The sequence below is a fragment of the Tyto alba genome, unplaced genomic scaffold (assembly GCF_018691265.1).
Source record: "Tyto alba isolate M040663 unplaced genomic scaffold, T.alba_DEE_v4.0 Super-Scaffold_20, whole genome shotgun sequence".
NCBI classification, from domain to species: domain Eukaryota; kingdom Metazoa; phylum Chordata; class Aves; order Strigiformes; family Tytonidae; genus Tyto; species Tyto alba.
Genome location: NW_024881283.1, coordinates 3,131,677 through 3,153,827, shown reverse-complemented (window position 1 = coordinate 3,153,827; position 22,151 = coordinate 3,131,677). Strand labels below are relative to the sequence as shown.

General features: G+C 43.4%; 1 protein-coding gene across 4 annotated transcripts; it reads left to right on the top strand.

The window, feature by feature from the left end:
* Window positions 1-233: 233 nt before the first annotated feature.
* HTR1D (5-hydroxytryptamine receptor 1D) lies at window positions 234-16,893 on the top strand. 4 transcript variants are annotated; one of them, XM_033004075.2, is made up of 3 exons: window positions 10,475-10,551; window positions 12,109-12,154; window positions 14,177-16,893. In XM_033004075.2, the coding sequence occupies exon 3, from the start codon at window positions 15,033-15,035 to the stop codon at window positions 16,167-16,169; it is 1,137 nt and encodes a 378-aa protein (XP_032859966.1). In that variant the 5' UTR covers window positions 10,475-10,551; window positions 12,109-12,154; window positions 14,177-15,032; the 3' UTR covers window positions 16,170-16,893. The 4 variants fall into 4 exon arrangements, with proteins under 4 accessions (XP_042649643.1, XP_032859966.1, XP_032859969.1 ...); XM_042793709.1 differs by lacking the exons at window positions 10,475-10,551; window positions 12,109-12,154 and adding an exon at window positions 234-281; XM_033004078.2 differs by lacking the exon at window positions 12,109-12,154 and having other exon boundaries at window positions 10,508-10,551.
* Window positions 16,894-22,151: the final 5,258 nt, after the last annotated feature.

Genomic DNA, 22,151 nt, shown 5'->3' with positions numbered 1-22,151 from the left:
ACAGCGCAATCCCGGCGCCCACCCGCGGAGCCGGGCCTCCTGGCGCGGGCGGCGTGGGCGCGTTCCGCGGAGCCGGAGCCGCTGTCGCTGCCGGCGCGGGGGACCCCTCGCTGCCCCGGCCCAGCGCGACGGGCAGAGTCCCGGCCCGGCCCCCGGGGCTGAGCGAGCCGCCGCCGCGCCCGGGGAGCGGCCGGGCCCCGCCGCGGAGCCGAGCGGAGCGGGACGCGCGGCGGCGGCGCCGCCGGGGGAGCCGGGCGGTCGCGGGCCGGCGGCGATGGCAGGTGAGTGCCGAGGGGGCGGCGGGCGCTGCCTCCGCGCCGACGGGGCGGGCTCCCGCCGCCGTTCGGCCCGGGCGGGCGGGGCCGGGGCGCCCGCGGGGTCCCGGTTGAAGTTTGTTCCCAGGGCGGGAGCCTGCCGGGCCGCCCGCCCTGCCCCGGCCGCGCCCGGGGCTCCCCCCCGCGGGGCGCCCTTCCGCCGCCGAGGCCCCTGCCCCGGGGCCCCGGGGCCGAGCCGGTGGCCGCCGCCGGAGGCCGGTGCCGGCGGGGGGGGCAGGAGGTGGAGGCCGGGGCCTGCGGTGGCATCGCCCCGGCTCGGCGGGCGCTGGTGGGATGGGGCGAGCGAAGCTCCCTCGTCGGCATCGCCCTCTCGAGCCCCGGCTGAGCGCCGAGAGCGGGGATTCGAGCGTTACCGCGCGAGGGGATCTGGAAGGTGGGCTGCGCTCTCACGAGCAGTGTGGAGTTTTAAATGGATACTGCAGGTCTAGGGTGCTACTGGGTGAATGAAGAGACCACTTAAAAAGTGTAAATGTATGTGGATTGCTCTGGGGAAAGCTTTGGGTGAGCACGGCTCTGAGATTCATCGTTAGGGTTTTCCCAGCATTATCCCAAAACATCCTGGATGTATACCACAAGTGACTCAGCTTCCCGGCTTCTTCCTCACTCCTGCTGCAAGTATGATGGTGACCTAATGTCGCCTCCATTTAGATGTTAGCACAAAGCCAGGAGTCTCCACTGTAATGTAGTCCTGGAGTCCTCACCCTTCCATGTTTATATACCTGGTTGGATGCAAGCCAGGATTTCCAGGGCAAAGCACACCGCTTTCTCACTTGTAGCCAATGGACTGCCACCGTGTCACATGTTGCAGCAAATGATGAACGTGAACAACTTCTGGGATGAGGTTTGGTGCTACAGCAAAGAGCAGGACAAGGACAAGAGGACTGCCAGCATTGTCCTGAGATCATGAGATGGTCCTGATTTTTTCCAGGAAACTGTGGGCAGCAATGCGCGAGACTTGAACAAGGACTTAAAGGAGAATAACATTTCCCCAGAAAGTCCCTTTCCTACTTGTGAGCCTGATGTAAATCCCTAAGGAAGAAACTTAATTCACAAAACTAAGTGGACAACTGACTTCAAACTTACTCATTGCAGGAACTTTCGTCAATGGCACATTAAGCAGATTATTCCAGGAAGCAATGGCTGGGATCTGTGAGGTTTCTCAAGACAAATTTCCTTTTGTTTTTCATGTTCTCCCTAAAGTTAAGGTGGCATCATAACAAACGATTTACGCTGTACATTGTGCAAGCTTTATGAACTATTAAAATTAACAAACGTCAAACAAACTGTCGATCTGTTATTTTTCATAATGCTTGTTACATTTTCAGGTCTCCCCATTTACCCCCAGATCCTGGTGGTCTCAGAGTAGCATCCTCACCAGTCATTGTGCATCCATTTTTCCTGAAATCACAGATTGTTCTGCTTCATTTGCAGCTGATGGTCACTCCCTATATCATACTTCCGATGAGCTGGGAGGAGATAAAAACTGAGCATGTTTAATGCAGGCATGTGTGAGTAAGTGGCAGAGAATAAGGAAATGGAAAAAAAAAAATCAAACCTTCTCTGTGGTGTGAACAATGCTGGTTTGCAGCTTCCTTAGAAATTTTTCTTAAATTTCTTTTATTTCTTAAATTGAGACATATTAAGATGCAGAAAGATGTGAGGGGCCTGGCTACTTTCAGTGTCTTTCACACTAAGCATGATGACAGAGCATTGTCCTCACCTAAATGCAGAACAAAAGCCAATGGCAAAGATCACTCTGTTCTGGCATGTACACAGCGAGGCAATGCAGTTGTCGTGGAGCCGTTTGCCTAGCTAGAGTTGTCCTACATACCGCTCTGAGGGGAACCGTCCTGATCTTAAAAGTTAGCATAAAAAAATTACCGGTTTTTCTTCTGCCTTTTGAGTAAAGATTCCTTTCTGCCCCCTTGGCGATGCACTCAGAGATGCATGTAAAGAGAGACACCCTTCAGAGTGCGCACAAACTGTGATCAGCCCTCTATGATCCCCAGAGTTGCAGTGCAGGACTCATTTGAGATGTTCCTTCTGTCTGTCGTGCCAGTTTCCAATCTGCCCATTATCAACCATAAGCACAGAGATGTTGTGCAGAGAAGAATTTAGAAATTTTACCATCTCTGAGCTCACTGAAGCTGGGGTGGCTCGGGGAGTTTATTCTAAACCAGGGAAAAAATAAGCATCAGCATTGTCATACACATTGTAGTAGGAGCAGTAACTGTTCAGCTTCTTATTTGCCGAGGTTTCTATAGCTGGAGAGCTCTTAACAGGTCATATATGGGGATGCTACATCATAGTGCCTTACAAATGTTCAGGAATAAAAGGAACAAGCATAGTATGTCAGAGGATCTTGTGTCTGTATCCTAGAAAGTGAATAAGAAGGCAGAGTAGTATAATGAAGTTCAGATTGCAGTGAGAGGAGGGTAGAGAATTAGTAGGAAGCAACACTCAGAAAGCCAGGGACTTGTGGAAGACGCTGCTGGGGTTGATGCAGTAGTCTATGAAGAGAACATTTTGGTATAGTGTTCCTACCTGGCACAATCACGGGGAGCTCTTTCCTGCTCATGCTCTGAAATGGTGGAGGCTGCAGGCTCTGGTGCCTCACTGACATCCAGTGACAGTTGTTAAAAGGAACTGTGTCATTCCTCAGCGGTCTGTGCTTCAAGGCAATAAAAATTATCTTCATTCCTCTGCCCATGTAGAGCACTACAGTGCCACATTACTGAGTCCTGAGTGAGTTCTAGATCTGAACTGTGTGTGATGTTCTACAAACCTTGTACTGTCTTAGGTTTTTGTTCATTTTGAATTGACTGAGTTTACACTGTATTGCAGTTGAAAAATATTCTTATGTTTTGCACCATTTTACATGGGGTAGACTTGTCTAATCCATTTTGCTTCCCCAGTGCTGAATTGGTTATTGGAAATCGCATTCCAGAAATATTGTTTGACCTGTCCTTAAAGACTTTCTGTGACGGAGATGTCACAGTGTCCCCAAGCAACACTTTAAGAGGTTCACTAACCTAACTATCTGCAAGGTTTTCCTAATGGTTCATTCATCCTTGATGCAGTTAAATCCCCCTCCTTTCAGTGATATTAGTCACAGCCACAGGGAACAGACTGTTCCTTCCTGTTCTATAGCAAGCTTTCATGCATATAAAGACTGTTGAACATCTCCTTCAGCTGTGTCCTTTCTAGCCCAGACATCTCTGTTCAGTCAGTTTATTCCCATACATTTGCTTTTCTGATGCCTCTCACTGCTTTCCTCTGATCTCTTTCTATGTGGCCCATATCTTCTTGGGAACAGTGCCCAAGACTGAACACAGGGCTCCCATTTGGCCTTGTCCAGGTGAACAGAGCAAGATCTATTTGAGGTCTTATTCCTAGCTATACACTGCCAAGGTGCAATATCACTGGTGCTGCTGACAGCGCACGTTGGTCATACACTATGCAAAGCTTTTATGTAGCTGGTTACTGTCCATCACACAGTAGAGCTGCTGCTCATTTATGCCTGAACTAAATACCTTGCACTTGTTCTTAAACTCGAGCTTAACCTTAATCCTGTTCCCTAGTATGCAGGAACCCCTCCAGTGTCATTTTACTGGATGAAGCATGCCACCCACTTCATCACCCAAACCATTCCTGAAACTACTGGGCCTCCTTGTTCCCATTATGGTAGGATTGCTGTGTAGGTTAAATCCTTGTGTGCTCCCCGACACATCTAGCTGACAGCTCGGGGTCATTCAAGCAAAAGTTGTTCCCAGTTTCTTCCTGAATTGTCTCCTGGACAGAGGGTAAGCAGATGCATGGCGGATAAGTGCTTCTTCCAAGAAGTCTAGGATCATGTTTCTGCAAATGTGCGTTTTGAATTTATCTACTGGGTGAGGAAGTGCTGCATGACAGGACAACGTGCTACCTTGTGAAGCTACTTCATTCTCTATGTTGACAATAAGGGTGTATGCCCAGATTAAATGTTTGTAATTAGGCAGATCAATTCTGCCATCATAGCTTGTATATTTAAGGCTCGACTGTTTAAGTGCATGTATTGGCACATTAAACAATGCTTTCCAACTTCCTCTCCAGGCAAAGCTGTAGGATACTTTCCAGAAAAAAAAAAAAAGAATTCTTCTTTACTTCTGGACTGGAGAAAAGGTCAGCTGAGTAAAAGTGGCTAAAGCATAAAAGTGAAACTTGGTGCCCTGAGGACGGCCCTGAAAAATCCTAGTGGACCACTGTGCTCAGAGATGGAGTCTTAGGGAAATGGCTGAGCACACTGAAAACAAGTTTAATAAAGCATTAACAGGTGATCCACAGAGCACAGTGCCATGCTGAACTGAGCAAGAATAGTTTGGATGAGACCAGAAAGAACTTTTCTTCCTTTGAATCTCTTTCTAGCATTTATTGTTACAGATTCCAGCTGATTTTAAAAGTGTCAAGATTTGATCACTGACGACTTCTTCGAATGTACTGGGCTTTTCCAGAGCACTCAGTATGAGCCTAATTCCCATTGCTCCATTGAATGAATGCTAACATTTTGTTGACTTAAAAATAAAGGAGTTAGAACATCATTAAACCCTTGGAAAAGTCCCTGAGTCTGAAAACAGTCTAGAGGCACCCTCTAGGAAGCTGTAACAGTGATTCCCCATCCTTTTCTAAACAGGCTCCAGTACTCTGGGCAGGTGCTCAGGACACCCCTGGCTGATCTGTCCTTGCTCCAGCTCTCCTGCTCTCCCTCACTGCTTCCAGGCTCCAGGCGGCATCGATAGGTCAACTTGGGCTTTTAAGTGCCAGAGTCACTCCAGGCTTCCTTTGCAGGTACTAGAAAGAAATGGGCACCACCTAAAACAGGCTCCAAGGACGGGAGGGAAAAGTAATCTCCATAGAGGGAGCCTGAGATGATCAGCCACTCCTCAAATGTCAGAAGTGCCAGGTCAGGCCTTCTGCATCCGTTAGACCATCAGATCAGAGTCACTGTCGCTCTGGTTGTCCCAGATCCCACTTTGCAGGCACTTGGACACAGTCTGCATTACAGTCTCACACCTCATTGTATATCATTGGCCCTTACAATTCCACTTATTGTATGACATTGAATAATAATGGGAGAGGAAATGTGAAAAATAAGAAGTTTATTGGAGATTTTGCATTGTGCATGTTTGTCATCAGAGACTTTATGGCTGAGGCAGTCTAGTCAGTGCCAGAGCTAAGTGCACTAGCCCCTGCTTCCTCCAGAGAAATTATTGCTAGCACACTGTAGAGTATATTTCTGCAGTGTGGTATCACTGCCCACTAAATCCCAACCTTTGATAAGTAATATTTTGTTTTAAGGTGTCACAGAAGTTGTAACTTTGTAGTTAGCAATGAGTTGGATAGCTAATACATGTTGGCTGTGTATAAAGGCAAGAGAGAAAAAATACCAATCCTTCTTTGAAAGCTGAGCAAAACCAGCAGGTGGAGAGAAGGTGTTAAACATTGCCAATATTTGCTTGTCAGTTATCATAGTTGCTTATTTAAAATGGGAAATGTTTTGTATACAATTTATCATATAGAGTACTGTTCTTTATATCAAAGAAACAAAATAGGCATACCTATTTTGAAATAGTCACAATAATCCTAGGATTAGCGATTTAGTTGTGCTGTGTGAACCATGATGGAGCGAATATATGCAATGTCACACATGCTTCTCTAGAAACATGAACTCTTTTCTACCAGCTCCCCTTACTGTCAATGAAGAAAGATGCTCAGCCCTGAGGGGCTCAGCTGCCTGTCTGGGCTGACCAGCTCTGACTGAGGTTAAGGTATCTGAGTGGACTGTGATGAATCCTACCTTAACTTTTTTATTTTGTGATATATCACTGAAGTAGGGGAAAGGAGAGGAATGTTGAAAACAGTGCTCGTATTACTGATTTTATAACCAGTGGAAAATGTTATATCCATAACAAACACAGCTCATACCTCAGCATAGACCTAATATAATAAAGCAAATAAAATAATTTTTTCTAATAAAAAGCTTAGAAAATGTACAGCTTGTTGTATTATGACTAACACAATACAGTGTTATTGATCAGCAGTTAATCTATACTTATGTTATTTGAGGTTTGTAATTTCCCCATATTGATTGGACAACTCATTAAGTGTAACAGCACACTGAATTCAGAAATACCAGTGAAGACATCTCAGAGGCAAGAAAGGTCAGGAGGGGGCAAACTAGCTATGACTGGAGTATTAGAGCTCTGTTCCTTGAAATATGTTCCAGTATTAAAAAGTTGTTTGGTGTTGATGTGAAGTACACCTGAGATCTCATAAGCATCTTGAATAATCAGAATAACCAGTCTAGCTAGTAACACAGTGGCCTTGCTACTCTAAACACATGAGAAATTCAGGTGCAAACTCATGCTCTTATTGCTTCAGCTCAGAGCCTGAAGAATTTTTCTTCATTTATTCTCCTGACACAGGTGGAATCAGGATCCTGTGTAAAATGTCAGGGTGGAGTCAGTAAGTGAAAACTACTACGGATGCACGGAGGTGTGAGTGAGGCTGGGTATGTGTGTGTCTACATTGGCTGGTGCCTACAGGTGTGTGCACTACCTGCCTGGCCCCAGGTAGGAGGAATTTACCCTTCACGCTGTGCTGCGAGAGGCACTCCCTGAGCAGCAGCCAAATGAGCCTGCGCTGGGGCAGGACCCTGTGCTGTCAGCCCTGAGCACACAGCCCTGGTTAGAGGCTGTGGGAGAGGGAGTGGAGGCTGAGACTGAGCAGTGCCTGTGCTTCCTGCCAGCAAATTGGTCTTGTGCTCTGCAAAGCTGAGACTTGTTCAGTCCTCCTTGGCTGGAGCATTAGACAGTGGCGGAGCTGAGACAGAGATGTGGGAAGCGTCACTGCCATGCACACCAGTGGGTGAGAATAGAGGAGCAAAGAAAGACCTTGCCTTAAGTGCTGCGTGGCTTTCCTGGGGCCTCGAGGGTTGCTGCTTCCTTTAGGTGCTCACGGCTTCTCCCTAAAAATGTGACGTCCTTATAGCTGAGAATTCTTGCTTGCACAGAAAACAAATGAGCAATTGCAGTTGTGCTCATCCCTCTCTCCCAGGGACCTGCCAGCTTGTCTTAGGGCAACAGGGACATTTTTGTAGATTCCCCTTGTTTTGCTCTGAGTTTATTTTATGCAGCCAACTTTGAAATCATCTCCTCATCATATGAGGACACTTCTATTTTAGATTACTCTCTTTTCAAGCTGCTAATTGTAAATTCAAATGACAAATTAGCTTGTGCGTAACGGACAGCAAGTGACCAAGCTCCCATTCACAGTTCTTAAACTAATCCCTCCAATAACTTTTCTTCTTTATTTGTGATGGCAATATGGCAGTCTTTTCAGTACATAGTGCAGCCTAATCCTACTTTATTGTGCAAGGTACATATATATTTTATTTCCTGCCAGGTTTATTCTATTTTATTTATAGCTTTTGCAAAACAATATGTATTTCAGGCAGCTTAATCCAAAGCTAGGAAACTGGTTAGGACTATGGTTACTTTTGCAGCATATCCAGTCCTTTATACTGATGTATACAAACCTGCTTACATTACATTTTACAGATGTTACCATTTTTTTACTTTTCCACAGACTCTACCTTCTCTGTGGATCTCATTTTTTTCAGTGCAAGCCACTACCGCATTGCTTTGTTTTCCTCCCAGAAGCTGCATCCTAATTTAATTATGATCTACAGACTGGCAAATTCTCCTAGTTTATTCTAAATCTATTTCATGATGTTTGAACAGGGTTCTTGTCTCCAAGTTGGACTCTACAGTTACTCTTATGCTGCATGCTTGCGTCAATTGTCCCAAATATGCAAGAACTTACTAAGAAATCTCCCTCTCTGAGTTCTATGCAATGTATCTTTCAAAGGTGTGATTCCTGTTAGGAGTGCCATCTGCTGTTTGTCAGCTCATACGGAGTAGCTTTATTGCTGGTCACTGTTTCAGAATGATACCTGTTTTATTTAGGCAAGATAGCAGATTCTACATTTAAATTAAAAATTTGAATTAGTTACAAAAAGCTGGGAGAGCAAATGGATTTTCAGTAGTTTGCTGAAATTTAGCTCTGTTCTCAGCCATCCCTTTGCAATTCACCTGATTGTGACACAGCTACAAGGGGAGCGAATGATTTCCCTAATTCCCTTAACTTCAGTGTGAATTTAAAGGAAACATTCAGCTTATTAAAAGACATTTCATCTTGTTCTTCTTTTTTCCTGTTCTATTCAGTGAAAGAGTAAATTCTGTATTTTCATTTCAACACACTTATTTTTGCATACACTATTTACCTCACTCCAACATAGATCTGCAGGGTGCACCAAAGCATTCTCTTTGCAGCTGAGCATTGTCAGAAAGTGTTGTCAGCTGCAGCATAAAATTGCTGTCTGCAAGAATCGCCCTGTTCTCCAGAAATGGTAGCTGTGCTCCAGAAGGGACAGAAATGTTTCGTGACTTTGTTTACACTGTGGACTGAGTGTCTTTGGCGATCCTGGGCGGTCTCTCTCCATGCAGGGCTGCAGCGGTTGCAGGATAGCCATCCCTCGCACCGAGCTGGCAGTGCCATGCAGCCTCCTGCCTGCTGGTTTATCTGACTCTCACAGTTTGGTGCGTGGTTTCTCCTCCAACTTAACCAGGCTGCCACCACCTGCCGCCTTGCCCTTGCTGTCTTAGCTTGTTTGCAGAGCTGGAACGCAAAGCAGCTTGTCAAAAGAAGTACCTGGTTTTAAGTAAGGACCCAGAACTGTGAAGCAGTCCCAGTGGTTATTACCAACAGCAAAAGCGTTTTTCACATTGAATATGTGACTCGCTTCATCTTCCAGACCCTCAACTGAGCTTTCTGCTAAGTTAAATAGCACTGTGCTGTCTAAAATTGTCTCTCCGTTGAAATACTCTTTCCTGTGATTAAGTTATTTTTCCTTCTTTTTGATGAATGAAAAAGAATTTCTCCAATCTCTCCAGGATACCAAGACATTATTATGCATCTCCTCACCTCCTGGACTTTCCCAGGAACCACTGAAGATGTGGACAGGGGAACTGGCGTGGTCAGCCCAGATCACACCTCGGGAGAAGGGGAGAGGCAGTTGCAGAGGGCAGTCCTGGTCTCTGGTGGTCCCTGGAGATGGGAGGTGCTGTTCTCTCCCCAGTGGCTACAGAAGAGGCTCTGGTGACTGCGGCTTGCTGTGGTTGGATTGTCACTGTAAAATATCTTCACTCCAGGGTCACTCTGTGCCTCGCTTTCTCACCATCCTCACTGCATCCTCACATGCCCCATCCTCCCTCAGCTGCCAAACCTGCACACCACTCGGGACAGTCGTGTGGATAAACCAAGGACAGGTTTGGCCTCCTTTGCTCTGCGCTGTTCCCAGCTGCTCCTGTAGGAAGCCTTGCCTGCAAGCATCCAACACAACCCTGCCATTTGCCCCAGGCTATGAGCTGTACATCACACGTGCTGTGCTGTGAAAACCTCACTCTGGTAGGCCGTGACATCACCTTCAATTTATTTCAGGCACCTTGAACTGAAAAAATACCCACAGCCCATGGCCAAGGACACCAGGTGAAGCCCAAGAAGAGACAGGCCAAGGACAGTGCTGATGCAGTCAGCTCACCTGAGAGGATTTCCATTTTGAGAAGTGTGGGTGAAGAACCTGCCATGTCCTGCCTGGTGGGGCTTCGGAGGAATCACGGGGCTGATGCCTTCAGCACTGTAAACATAACTTCAGGCACCACAGCTAATGGCCTGCAATTACCCAGACTGCAAATTGCACAGACTGAAGACAATAATACTACCTAGAGATGATAACATCAGCAGGTTCTACTCAGTACTCGTCATGTTCCGGAGATCATGTAAACCCTGCCAAGGCAGCGTCCCACTGGAAGATCGCTCTCAGCTGAACATGCTGGGCTCCCAGTGTTTCAGGATGTGTATGCCTATGCATTTGTGTTCTGTTTTCCTTAATACGTAACTATACATATGAGCTTGTACTTGACTTAATTTAGTGACTGCTTGAGATTTAACATTATTTTTCTTCAGTGTGTGTAGTTTAAGCAAACAATTTTTTTTCTGTTTCCTTCCTTTTTTTTTTTTTTCCAACAGGAAAATAGTTTACCTCTACTCAGGATTTTTTCTTAAGTAAAAGGTAACTTAATTGAAAAATTATTGGGAATGCATTCATTTTAGCTACATGGTAAGTAAAATTCATTACATTCTTATATACTAATTTTAACAGGAGTCCCATTACTATTTTTTTTTTTTTAATCAATGGTAGTGATATAAACCTCACACAAATTAAGTAACAGAGTGTCTCAAACAGGCATCACAGGGAAGTACATTCAAATAAACTTAATAGTAGATTCAGAGTCCCTGATTCCTAAATACATATGTAAGCATGTAACTTTGTGTTTTCAGTAGCCCATTGAATTTAATGGTTATTTATAGTATACTAAGTTATATCATTAAGCAGATGCATAAATCATTGCAGTAGAGGAGCTATAGATTTTCAGAAACTTTTATGACCGTTTTATCTGACCTTTTGCACATCCTGAAGGAGAGCACTGCCTGCCAGTTTTGCTCATGGAGCCGAAGAGCTTCTAACCAGCTGAAGTGGATCACAGTTCTGTTTAGCTACTACATTGTGTCTGGATTTTTTAAATTTTGCATGCATATTTTACAGTTCCATATTTTATACTGCGTAGTGATACCTGATTGATTGTAAAGGAAAGATTATTTTGACTATTTATTCTGCATAAGTATATAGCCCCTGGTGATAATTTAGCGCATGGGGAATATACTTTAATGTCAGCACAGTGAACACCCAGGATAAAGCTCTAAGTAGGGAACAAAAATTCTGTCAGGACCACACACTCTCATAATTTGTTTTAATCTGAAACCAGTGAATAATATTGACTAGCTGCCTTACATGATTATTGATACATCCCTGATAGATGCTGCCCTGCCAATCAGAATGGATAACAGCTGCTTAATGTGCTATATGTATTTCTTGGTGAAAGACTCAAAATCAGAAAACTTTGTCTGTATGTACAAGTGCAGGATTTTATTAAATTTAAGAATATATGCTACTTAAGGTTTTGAGGAGTCTGGTAGAAATCTTACAAGATGTATCTGTCATGGGGTTTAGAAACCTGACCTGGAGTTACTTCTGAAAATGACTTTCAGTCATGATAACCTTATTTGTGGGGCAGGAAACAGCCAATACATTCTTTCTGAGCACATGATAAATACCTGACTTGGAGCATTTCTGTAAAAAATTGGTTCATTTCCTTTGGTGATCACATCAGAGGCAAACATAATTTATTCATAAGAATTAATTCAGTAACTCAGTATCTGTTGAGGCACTGTTTGGTTTCAGTAAGACTTTCTCCCAGTGTCAGGCTGTCCTGTTTACTGGTATGTTCAAGATTAATAATTCATTTGAACTCTAGACTAGTTCATTTGACTGCAAATACCATGTTTCACATCCGACTTTTTTTTCCCAGTGTTTGACACCTGTTGGAAGCAATAGACTACTAATAGGCTTGTTCATATACAGGTGGGTGGGTGATCTACACTTCATTTTATTTCATATCGGTGGAATTGTTCTAACACTGAACATACTTGCAATATATGGGAAAAGCTCTATATGTTTTTTATCAGTAACTGAAATCAAGACTGGTCTTGGCTTTAGTTTGTAAGTAACACAGTCATGGTCTTTAATATTGCTAATCAGTCTGCCTGGTGTTTTCAGTTTAGATTTTCTCCTGTGTGGGATGTGTGATCAGCCCAGTGTTCAGGTAAAGAGATTTCTTAGACTCTAAAAATGACAGCTCTGATGTGAGCTATTACTGAGTCGGAGTTAAAGGGATGGTAAAGATATGGGAAAAAAAAACACCCAGAGAAGATAAAGGAAATTTCTCACAGAGAAACTAGATTAACTTTAGCATCCCTGTTCACTAACTAGAATTTGGAGTATGTTTAGAAGTGGAACCTTTGTTTCCGGCCAAAGTTGACAACAAATATTCAGTATCAGACAGTGTTCAGCTAAAGAGTTTGATGCAACTCAAGATCCAAAGTGCAGTGGAGGCAGCAGGGGTGTTCAGCCTCTACTTAAAAGTCCTGTTGCACTTGCCAATGGCTGCTGTGATACCATTTTCCAAAGAGATCTGGGCAACTGCTTATCCATAAGCCTGATGTCTGTACCTAGCCAGTTTGCAGAAATTATAATAAATATTATCACTGTACATGTAGTAAATATGGTATTTTGGGGAACAGTCAAAATGTTTTGTAAAGATATCTTTTGTAAAGATATGTCTCACAAATCTGTTGAATTAATTAAGAAAATCTGATTAGTATATGGATTGGGTGAAGTCCAATTGATAAAATTACTAGAACTCTCAACAGACTTTTGACATGGCCCTTTGTCAGAGACTCCTGAAGTTAAATAAAGAAGGCTCATACTACCCAACATATTAAGTGATATGAAAGGTACATGAATAGTGGAGTGATGACATCTGCTAATGAAACAAAGCTCTTCAGGGTAATAAAGACAAAGACTGACTGTGCAGAGTTGCAAAGAACCTTAGTTTAAAAGTGAGAGAAGGAATACAGTATGGATAGATGCAAAAAGTGAGTAAAAAGGGAAAACATGCTGATGTTACCACTTATGGCTTTAGAATTATATTAATTGGGACTGTGCTGTGGCAATGTCAGATCAGGGCTATGTAATGATTTAAAAAGCAAAGTAAATTTCAGGAATTATTAAGAAAGAAATTCAGAAGAGAACAGGAAATACCATTATGCTGCAGTATAAATCAATGGTGTATCCATATCTTCAATACTGTTTGTGGTTCTGGTCCCTCTGTCTCAGAAAGAATGTATCAGAGTTGGGAAAGCATCAGAAAAAGGCAACAGGGTTGAGATGAACACGAGTCATTATCAGAAATGGGTGATGGGATTTGATGGCCTTTGGTCGCCATGGCCGTTCTTATGTTCAAAAATTCTTGTAAGTTGAACCTTTGCTCAGTGTCACAAGAATAGTCATTAGGAAGAGAGGTTAGCCTTTCTGGAAAAATAAAATCAAGAAAGTAATAGTCTGGTATGAAATATGAGACTCTCCTAGGTCCCCTTACTGGAAAAATACACTGCAAAAGAAAAAGCATCTCTAAAAATGAGTTTGACTCACATAAGGTGGATGTTTATAAAAAAATCAAACACACAAAACCAAAAAGTGTTCTTTCTTATGTTAGGATTCAGGAGATCAAGAGAGGCTGTTTGACATGAAAGTGTTAGTGTTTCATCTAGAATATATGATGGTCTTGCTCCACAGATTCCTAACCAAATGACTCTCAGTTCTGGCATGAAACTGTACCAGTTATGTCTGACAGAGGCATTTCTCCTTGATGGTTGGGAGGAGGCTGGCCTGGTGATTATGTTCTTGGAGAAGGTTGGCGTCTCTCTTTGTAGCCCTCAGAATGCTTCAAAGCCGTTCATGACCCATATTCAGGATTTCTTTCAAGAAAGCTTGGGCTGAAATGATGTAAGTGACATTCTGGTACTCGTGGGTAGATCTGAGTGAAAAGTCTCAAGGAAATCTCTCTTAGGATGTTTTATTCAGGTTTATAAAGATTTCAGGTTACACTAAGTGAATCTAGAGAGAAGTATAGAAAGCCTGTAGATTGTATACTCTGATACCTCAATCTCCACAACTCTTGTATCACCATTCTGGACTAAAACATTTGTGTTTTGTTTGTTTGTTTGTTTGTTTGTTTTGTTTTGTTTTGTTTTTTTGTTTGTTTTGTTTGTTTGTTTTTTCCCAGATCACCTTGACTAGTCTATATTCCCTCTTTTGAGAAAATCACCACTCTGCAAGCCATGACAATCATTCACCATGTGTGTGATCAGGAGCATCTCAGTACTTGGAACATGCTGTGAGCTTCAGCACCAATGCATTGAATTCTGGTACCCAACACCTGACTTCCAGCATTTGAAGACTGAATGTCGAAGAGAAAACCTGAATGGTCTGGAGGAATAAATGAAAACAGATCTCTGCACTTTTCAAAAAGAGGTCTTGATTTACAAATCTGGCAGAAATTATGTTTACAGAAGGAATCCAGACAGTATTGTTTTATATCTTGGGTACCATACTAATAAAGTGTCCCTTATAAATATGAAAAACATGACATTCAGCTATTAGAGAGGAAAGGAAAATACTCTTGAGGAGACCTTTGTCAGGGGCATCAATTACATGCCCAGATGTTTCTTTTTAGGCCTCTCACTCTTCAGTATTGATTCATGCAGCTTTGCAGAAGATTAGTTCAGAAAAGAGGTGTGAAAAAAAGAGAATAATGAATGATTTAGTCGTCTGCAAAATGAAAATGTAAAACACCTAAATTCCCACCACTTACAGTACCACTTGTATTGCCATACACCAGAGTCATGTCTAGATGATTATGTTAACATTTTGCTTTAACAGTGAAGTCATTGATGTGATGTGATGGAAAATCTAGTTTAGAAGAATACCTCATTTACTGCGTAAGCTGAAGTTTTCAACAAGTTAATATTTCTTCAGTGTTGGACTCTAGTATGAAAAGTTCTATTTCAGCAGAAAAGTATCTTTCTTCATCATCCCAGAAAGATTACGCTGGAAAGTGAAAAGTGAAATCAGAGCAGAGGATGACTCAGTATAACCGTTCAGCAGAGCTCTCTCTCCAGAGCTCAGCAAATAAGTCATTAAATTTCACTGAAACACCACTGACTTTGGATGAAAGGACACTATTAGGGCTGAAGATTTCACTGTCAGTCCTTCTGTCTGTTATAACTTTGGCAACGATCCTTGCAAATGTTTTTGTTGTTATTACAATTTTTCTGACTAGAAAGCTCCACACACCTGCAAATTATCTCATTGGCTCCTTGGCAGTGACTGATCTTTTAGTGTCTGTCCTAGTAATGCCCATCAGTATTGCTTACACTGTCACCCACACATGGGCCTTTGGCCAAGTGCTGTGTGATATCTGGTTATCATCAGACATCACGTGCTGCACAGCATCAATCCTACACCTCTGTGTTATTGCACTGGACAGATACTGGGCTATCACAGATGCTTTGGAATATGCCAAACGCCGGACTGCTGGCCGAGCAGTACTCATGATTGCTGTGGTCTGGATGATATCTGTTAGTATTTCTGTGCCACCATTTTTCTGGAGGCAAGTGAAAGCTCATGAAGAAATTGCAAAGTGTACTGTGAACACAGATCAAATTTCCTACACTATTTATTCCACTTGTGGAGCTTTCTACATCCCAACTGTGCTCCTCCTGATATTGTATGGTAGAATTTATGTAGCAGCTCGATCGAGGATTCTGAAGCCATCCTCATTATATGGGAAACGTTTTACTACTGCACATCTGATTACTGGCTCTGCTGGGTCTTCCCTCTGCTCCATTAATGCTAGCCTTCATGAAGGGCATTCCCATTCAGGTGGATCCCCAGTATTTATCAATCATGTTAAAATAAAACTTGCAGATAGTGTCCTGGAAAGGAAAAGAATTTCTGCTGCAAGAGAAAGGAAAGCCACCAAAACTTTAGGCATTATTCTGGGAGCTTTCATTTTCTGCTGGCTGCCTTTTTTTGTCATGTCCCTAGTCCTACCAATCTGCCAAGATGCTTGTTGGTTTCATCCCATCCTACTGGACTTTTTTACATGGTTAGGTTACTTAAACTCATTGATCAATCCAGTCATTTATACAGCTTTTAATGAAGAATTTAAACAGGCTTTCCAAAATCTGATATATTTCAAAAAGTGTTTGTCTTGAGCCTCTCCTGTTGTGTTACTGACCCTTGTGCAATCTTGCAGCCTACCTGGAAACTTTCTGTGTTTTTATTCCTGAGGTACAGAGTGGTAATTGCCAGCTCTGCTCCTACCCTGTGCTGTGCATGTAACTGGGAACTTCTTGCCAATTTGGTATTTTCTGTCTGGAATTCTGTATCCCATAACAGAACTTGTCTGTGGTCTCTGCAGTGATTGCTTGTGTATGTAAGATCAACACATGAAGTAAGCTTTGTAACAAGTGAAGGAGTAGGAACCAGAGAGGAGTTTGTATGATGACACAACACATATTATGCAGCTCTACCATGTCTTTGTAATCTGATGGGAGGAAACTGTGTGCATATTTACAGGACATCAGTATTCTGCTGTATATTATTAACAATTTATGTAGGCTGAGGAAGTTTCTGGAGAACAGAATTTGATGTCTGCATTCTGTTTGGCATGTATTCTATCTTCTTGAAACTGATAAAACCTCTAACTTTTTCAGAAGTTGTGTGACACAGCCTGACCATTAGCAGCAGGGCATAGAAGGCATAGTGCGTATGTGAGTTCTGTGGGTATTTCACGAATGCTGCATTTGAAACTATGCTTTTGGTGAACTGTAGAAAGAAAACAATTTATCTGAAATAATTTTTGCACATTTTATCATTGATAGGATAGCCAGTGCAGAAATACCGCAAAATAAATAGCATGAAAATTATTGAAGAATACCTCAATCTTATATTTTTGTTATTTAATTTTTTGCATGCACAAACTGAAACAGGAAGATCTGTTTAGTGCCAGTGTGCAATGACTGGGACCTCAAAAAAGTGTCCAGAGTGCCCACTGGTAGTGGTGGTTGTCTCCCCTGGGTTCACTCCTAAATTGTGCTTGTGCATTGCCTGGGGACATGCAAGCTGACATGGGCACACCCATACTGGGGAAGGCTAACTAGTGTAGACAACTGAGTTCTCACACCTCAGGCCAGGCCAGGGCACTATTTAATTTGCTGTTATAGACATAACCTGTGTGAAGAGGTAGTGTATAACTTGGAGCTCCAAACTGCTTTCTGGGCTGCCATCCCTGTGGCCAGGCCACTCACAGCATCTACCATTGTGGAACAGATGGTATGGCACCGCCAGTCCAGTGTTGGTCTGGCACTAACTGAGGTTGCCACAACCACCTCTGCTAGAATAATGGGATATACAGTCTCATATTGGGCCTGGAGCAGGGGACTTACGTAACTACATGAATTTGAAGAGATACAACTCCAGGATCCTGCAGGGTCTTGTCACTCAGAGAACCATTTGTAGAGACTGCAGGAAGGTCTCCTAGCTTAACATAGGATACTGCATATTCCAGAACATTGGCATCTCCTAAAGGACACAGACAAACAGCCAATTTCTCCTCAGAGGACATAGTCTGTGTTATTTTAGAATAAACTTTTTCATCATGGGGCTGGGTGATACAGATCTTCCTGCACAGTAGTGTCCCACATCAGGGTTTCAGTCAGCTGTTAAGCTCATGTGTTTAAAGAGCTGATGTTTAAAGATGGACTTTGTGCTCATGGGTCCAAATCACTGGAGCTGTACAAGGATTTGGAGGACCTATTCTGTTTGACATTGACACAGCAAGACAAGATTGCTTTTAAAATGACCCAGCAGCACTGCCAGTAATGTCTAACCCCCAGAACAAAGAGGAGCCTGGAAAGTTTCCTGGAGCCATATAGCATAAGCTCTAGTATGAGAGTGCCTGTGATATGACATCTCATTCTCTCAGGAATCCTGCCCTGTCCCCCAACAATTTAACCTGGCTGATAGTGAAAGCCTGAAGACTACTTCCAGAAGTCATGGGATCTCTGCAGGCTTTTTTTTTTTTTTGCACTACAGGCAAAGGTTTGGGTATCTGAAGTTTCCCCTCCTTTTCCCCAGATGCCCTTTTGATGCTGTTCATCCTGCCTGCACCCTGCTTTCTGGACCCATTTATCTACTGTGCTCATCTGGCACAGCCCTGTGACTGAGGGGCCCAGGGTACAGGGAAAGTGTCACACAGCTTCAACTGCACAGACATACCTGTTTTACATCTTGAAAACAAAAAAGACCCAACCAACTAGGGCAAGTGGATGAAGGATAAACCAAGTAACTGACAGTCAAGGTCAGAGTCAGAACCCAGATTAAAAGTCCAGTTTCCCCTGGGACTTGAATAAGAGAATAGAAGGGGGTTTCTCTGCCTGTCCTCTAGCAGCCTGGCCAGCATAGTGCTGGTGCCTCCTGCTTTGTACCAGGCCTCTGCTGAGAGCTACAGGCTGGTCTTCCCACCATATGGCTTCATATTGCCCAAGGGAGGGCTTGCCTTCAGCCAGGTCCCTTATGAACTACTGATTCTCTTCCTACCTCATGTTTCAGGACATCATGCTAGCAGTGAGCCCTTGGGTCACTGTGTTCCTGCAAAAACTTGGTGGCAAGGCTGCCATTTGGTTGTTCAAATGATGCTGAATTTTGGCCTGCATTTCACTTTGGGAGCTTCTCCACAGTGTCCTTCAGGTGGCCTGATGCCTAGTTCTGACCTTGAAATCGGGAGCCTCAAAGCAGATGATGCCAACATCTCATTAGAAATACTGATAGAGGCAATGATAGTGAGTGTGTCAGTCCTTGCTCAGATCTGGGGACACGCAATACCTAGAATCAGACTAATTCAGATTGGAAGGGACCTCTGGAGGTCACTAGTCCAAAATGCTGCTCAAGGCAGAGCCAACTGTGACATCAGACCAGGTTACTCAAAGTTTTCTTCAGCCTTCCAAGAATAAGGATGCATAACCTCTCTGAATAACCTGTTCCAGTGTTTGACTGTCCTCCTGGTGAAAAAGATTTTCCTTATATCCAGTCTGAACCTCAATTTTTTTAACTTATGTCTATTGTCTCTCAGTTTCCCACCAAACACTTCCTCACAGATCCTGGGGGAACTGCTGTCAGGTTCTGTCACAGCATTCTCTTCTCCAGGCTAAGCAAGCCTGGTTTGTTCACCTTCTCCCTCTGTATTCCTGGGACAGGTTCACCAAACTCCTGACAATTCTGATGTCCATCCATTGACCTCACTCTAGTTTAGGTATGTCTTTCTTTTACTAAGAGGCCCAAAACTGGACACAGTATTCTAGATGTGGTCTAACAACGGCTGAGTAGAGCAGGATAATCACTTCCCTTGATTTATTAGCTATGCCTCTGCTAATATAGTCTTCTCTTCTGTCCAGACACACTGCTGGCTCCTGTTCAGCTTGCTGTCTACCAAGACCCCGAGGTCCTTTTCAGCAAAGCTGCTGCACAGCCAGTCAGTCCTCAACCTGTATCATTACAAAGGGTTTTTCCTTCCCTGGTGCAGGATTTTCCATTTGTCGTTGTTGAATTTCATAAGGTTCCTGTTATTTCCTTCCTCCAGCCTGTGTAGGTCACTCTGAATAGTGGCTCTGTCCCTGAGCATAGACACTGAACCCCCTAACTTAGTGTCATCTGCAGACTTGAGTGCACTCTATCATCTCCTCCAGGCCATTGATAAAGATGTTAAACAGAACAGGTCCTAGGATAGCCCCCTCCAGTACTCTGCTTGTTATCAGGCTGTCCACCCATCCAGACCACAATATCCCAAATTGGATACAAGGATATTGTGGGAATTAGTGTTGAAAGCCTTGCCAAAGTCAAGGTGAGTTACACTCCTCTCTGCTCATGCACAAATCCAGTAAATGTATCGTACAAAGCAATCAGACTGGCCAGGCAGGATTTACCCTTTGCAAATCCATGCTGACTGTTCACCTTCTCCACTGCGCTCTTGCTCAGATCTAGGCTCCCAAGGCAGTACAACCGAAGGCCGTAACTTTGTCATTCTTTTTCAGATATGTGTTGCAGGATTGGTTAGAGAAAACCTCTGGGCAGGATGCACAGAAGTAGGAGCCTGAAAGAGATCAGAGTGATCTCTGCTGCAGCTTGTAGTTTAGACTGCAGACCACAGGGAAAAGTATCTCAGAGAAGAAGAGAAGGAGGGGAGCACATGGTTTATGTCTGCTATGATGTAAGGAGTTCTAATAAATAATGTTTCCTTGCTGTACCTTTATAGCTGGTTCTAAATGGCCAGTTGATTGAGATTCCTTCACTGTTACAAACAGTTCTGGAGAAGACGGCTCAAATGGATTGAAGAACAATGGGCAAATGGAAGTAGGATATGTGGAAACCCATGTCTTAGGAAGTCCTTAAAGAAAAAGGCCTCCACTTCATCCCTTTGGATTGAGGGATATTATCTCCGCTTTCATGCCAGTGTTCTGAGCCTGCTCTTTGTGAAGGACCTGATGTCCTCTCTTCCCACTATTCATATGGGCATCTGGAACTTTTCTACCCACCATCTCTCCCATGACTCCTGGACCATGAGCTGCTTGACCTTCCCCAGCCCAGTGATAGTTCCTAGCTAGAAAATGTTGCCTTCTTTGTACATATACTAATGAAGCTGGGAAGAGGAAAGGAGAGCAAGGCCTTGACAATACAGTCCAGTAGTTAGAATACATCTAGAAAGTAGAAGTTATGGTGTCAAGTCTGTTTTCTAGTAAGTAGTAGATGGCTTATGCACAATAGAATTACTTCGGCAGGTGAAACTGTGAACTTTGTACTTTGTACTGGGGAGTCACATTATTTAAAAACAGGCTTCTCAGCAGAGTATTTTGGTCATTGACTTAGGGAGTTGGCATTTCCAGGAAAGAGCTGGGTTGACATCAGTACCCAAACCCAACAGAAGTTCCCAGCTGAGAATCCTGGGACAGTAAGTATCTGTGCACAGGGATCTAGAACACAAATGTCTCCACAAAAATTCTCCTGGTTGTTCACCTGTCCAATGTAAATCATAAAACCACAGTCCTGGAAGGGCCTTTGAGAGGCCTTCTAGTCCATTCCCATTGCTCCATCTGGATCAACTATGCTTTTGTTCTTTTCCTGTTTTGCCTACTTTTGAAGATTTCCAATGGTGAACAGAATGGCTAAATACAGCATAGGAAGATGATCCACTACTATTCTTTGGGCTTTTATAAGACACTGTTTAAGACAAGAGCAAACAATCTAGGCCCTTTCTTTGATAATATTATGTGCACATGGTCTAGTATTACACTATTCTTAATGCTGGTAAGTATTTGATAACAGTGCTTCAGGAACTCATCTTGGAAAAAACAGTGATATGGAACTGGCATAGGAAAACACTAGCTAAGGATCATAAATGAAAGACAAATTAACACCCCATAGCCTCTGAGTTAAAGGGCTACCATGTCAGAGATCAATGTCCGTATTTGCCATGTCATTAATGCTCTATGAATCACAGTCAAGAGTACACAAATGCATTTCACAGAAGGTACATGAGGGCTCCATGATTTCTCAGTGCCTCTCCTGTGAAGCTCTTGCAATACTGAGCACACGGGTAAGTTAAAACACATTTTTTTATTTGTACAGAAGCACAGATTGTTGTTCCAGCACACAGTTATTTCAATGATATTGTGGAATTTATTGAAAACAGAAGAAATAGCTAAATAAAAGTCAAAGCATGTTTGTTCACTGCAGCAGCCTGCAATTAAATTTCAGTGCAAGTTACTCCTACGGCTGAGGAAGAAGACAAGTGTCAGCAATGAGGACTCACCATGACTGAAGGCTGGCAAGACAACAGTGGATCAGTCCTCCCAGGACAAGCCTGAATCTTGCAATGTGAAGGGAAGTTGGTCATTGAAAGTGAGTTGAAGCAATGCTGCCATGCTTACCAATCCAGAGATGGCTCTTTGTGAATGAGGGTAGACAGGACCAAATGTTGTATGTGTAAGAATAATTCCTCTGCAGTAAACCGTGAGAGGCCTTGCAGGAATGTCAGGAAGGATGGCTGTAGTTATGGTTCCCATGCAATTTCCGTTATGACAATCTAGCTACAGGTGCTCAGTAGCTCTTGTTACTCATAGGTGAGGAATTCCCAACAGCTG

What these genes read in the sequence shown, in the direction of transcription:
- HTR1D (XM_042793709.1), top strand. Translation starts at nt 15,033, where the DNA reads ATGACTCAGTATAACCGTTCAGCAGAGCTCTCTCTCCAGAGCTCAGCA.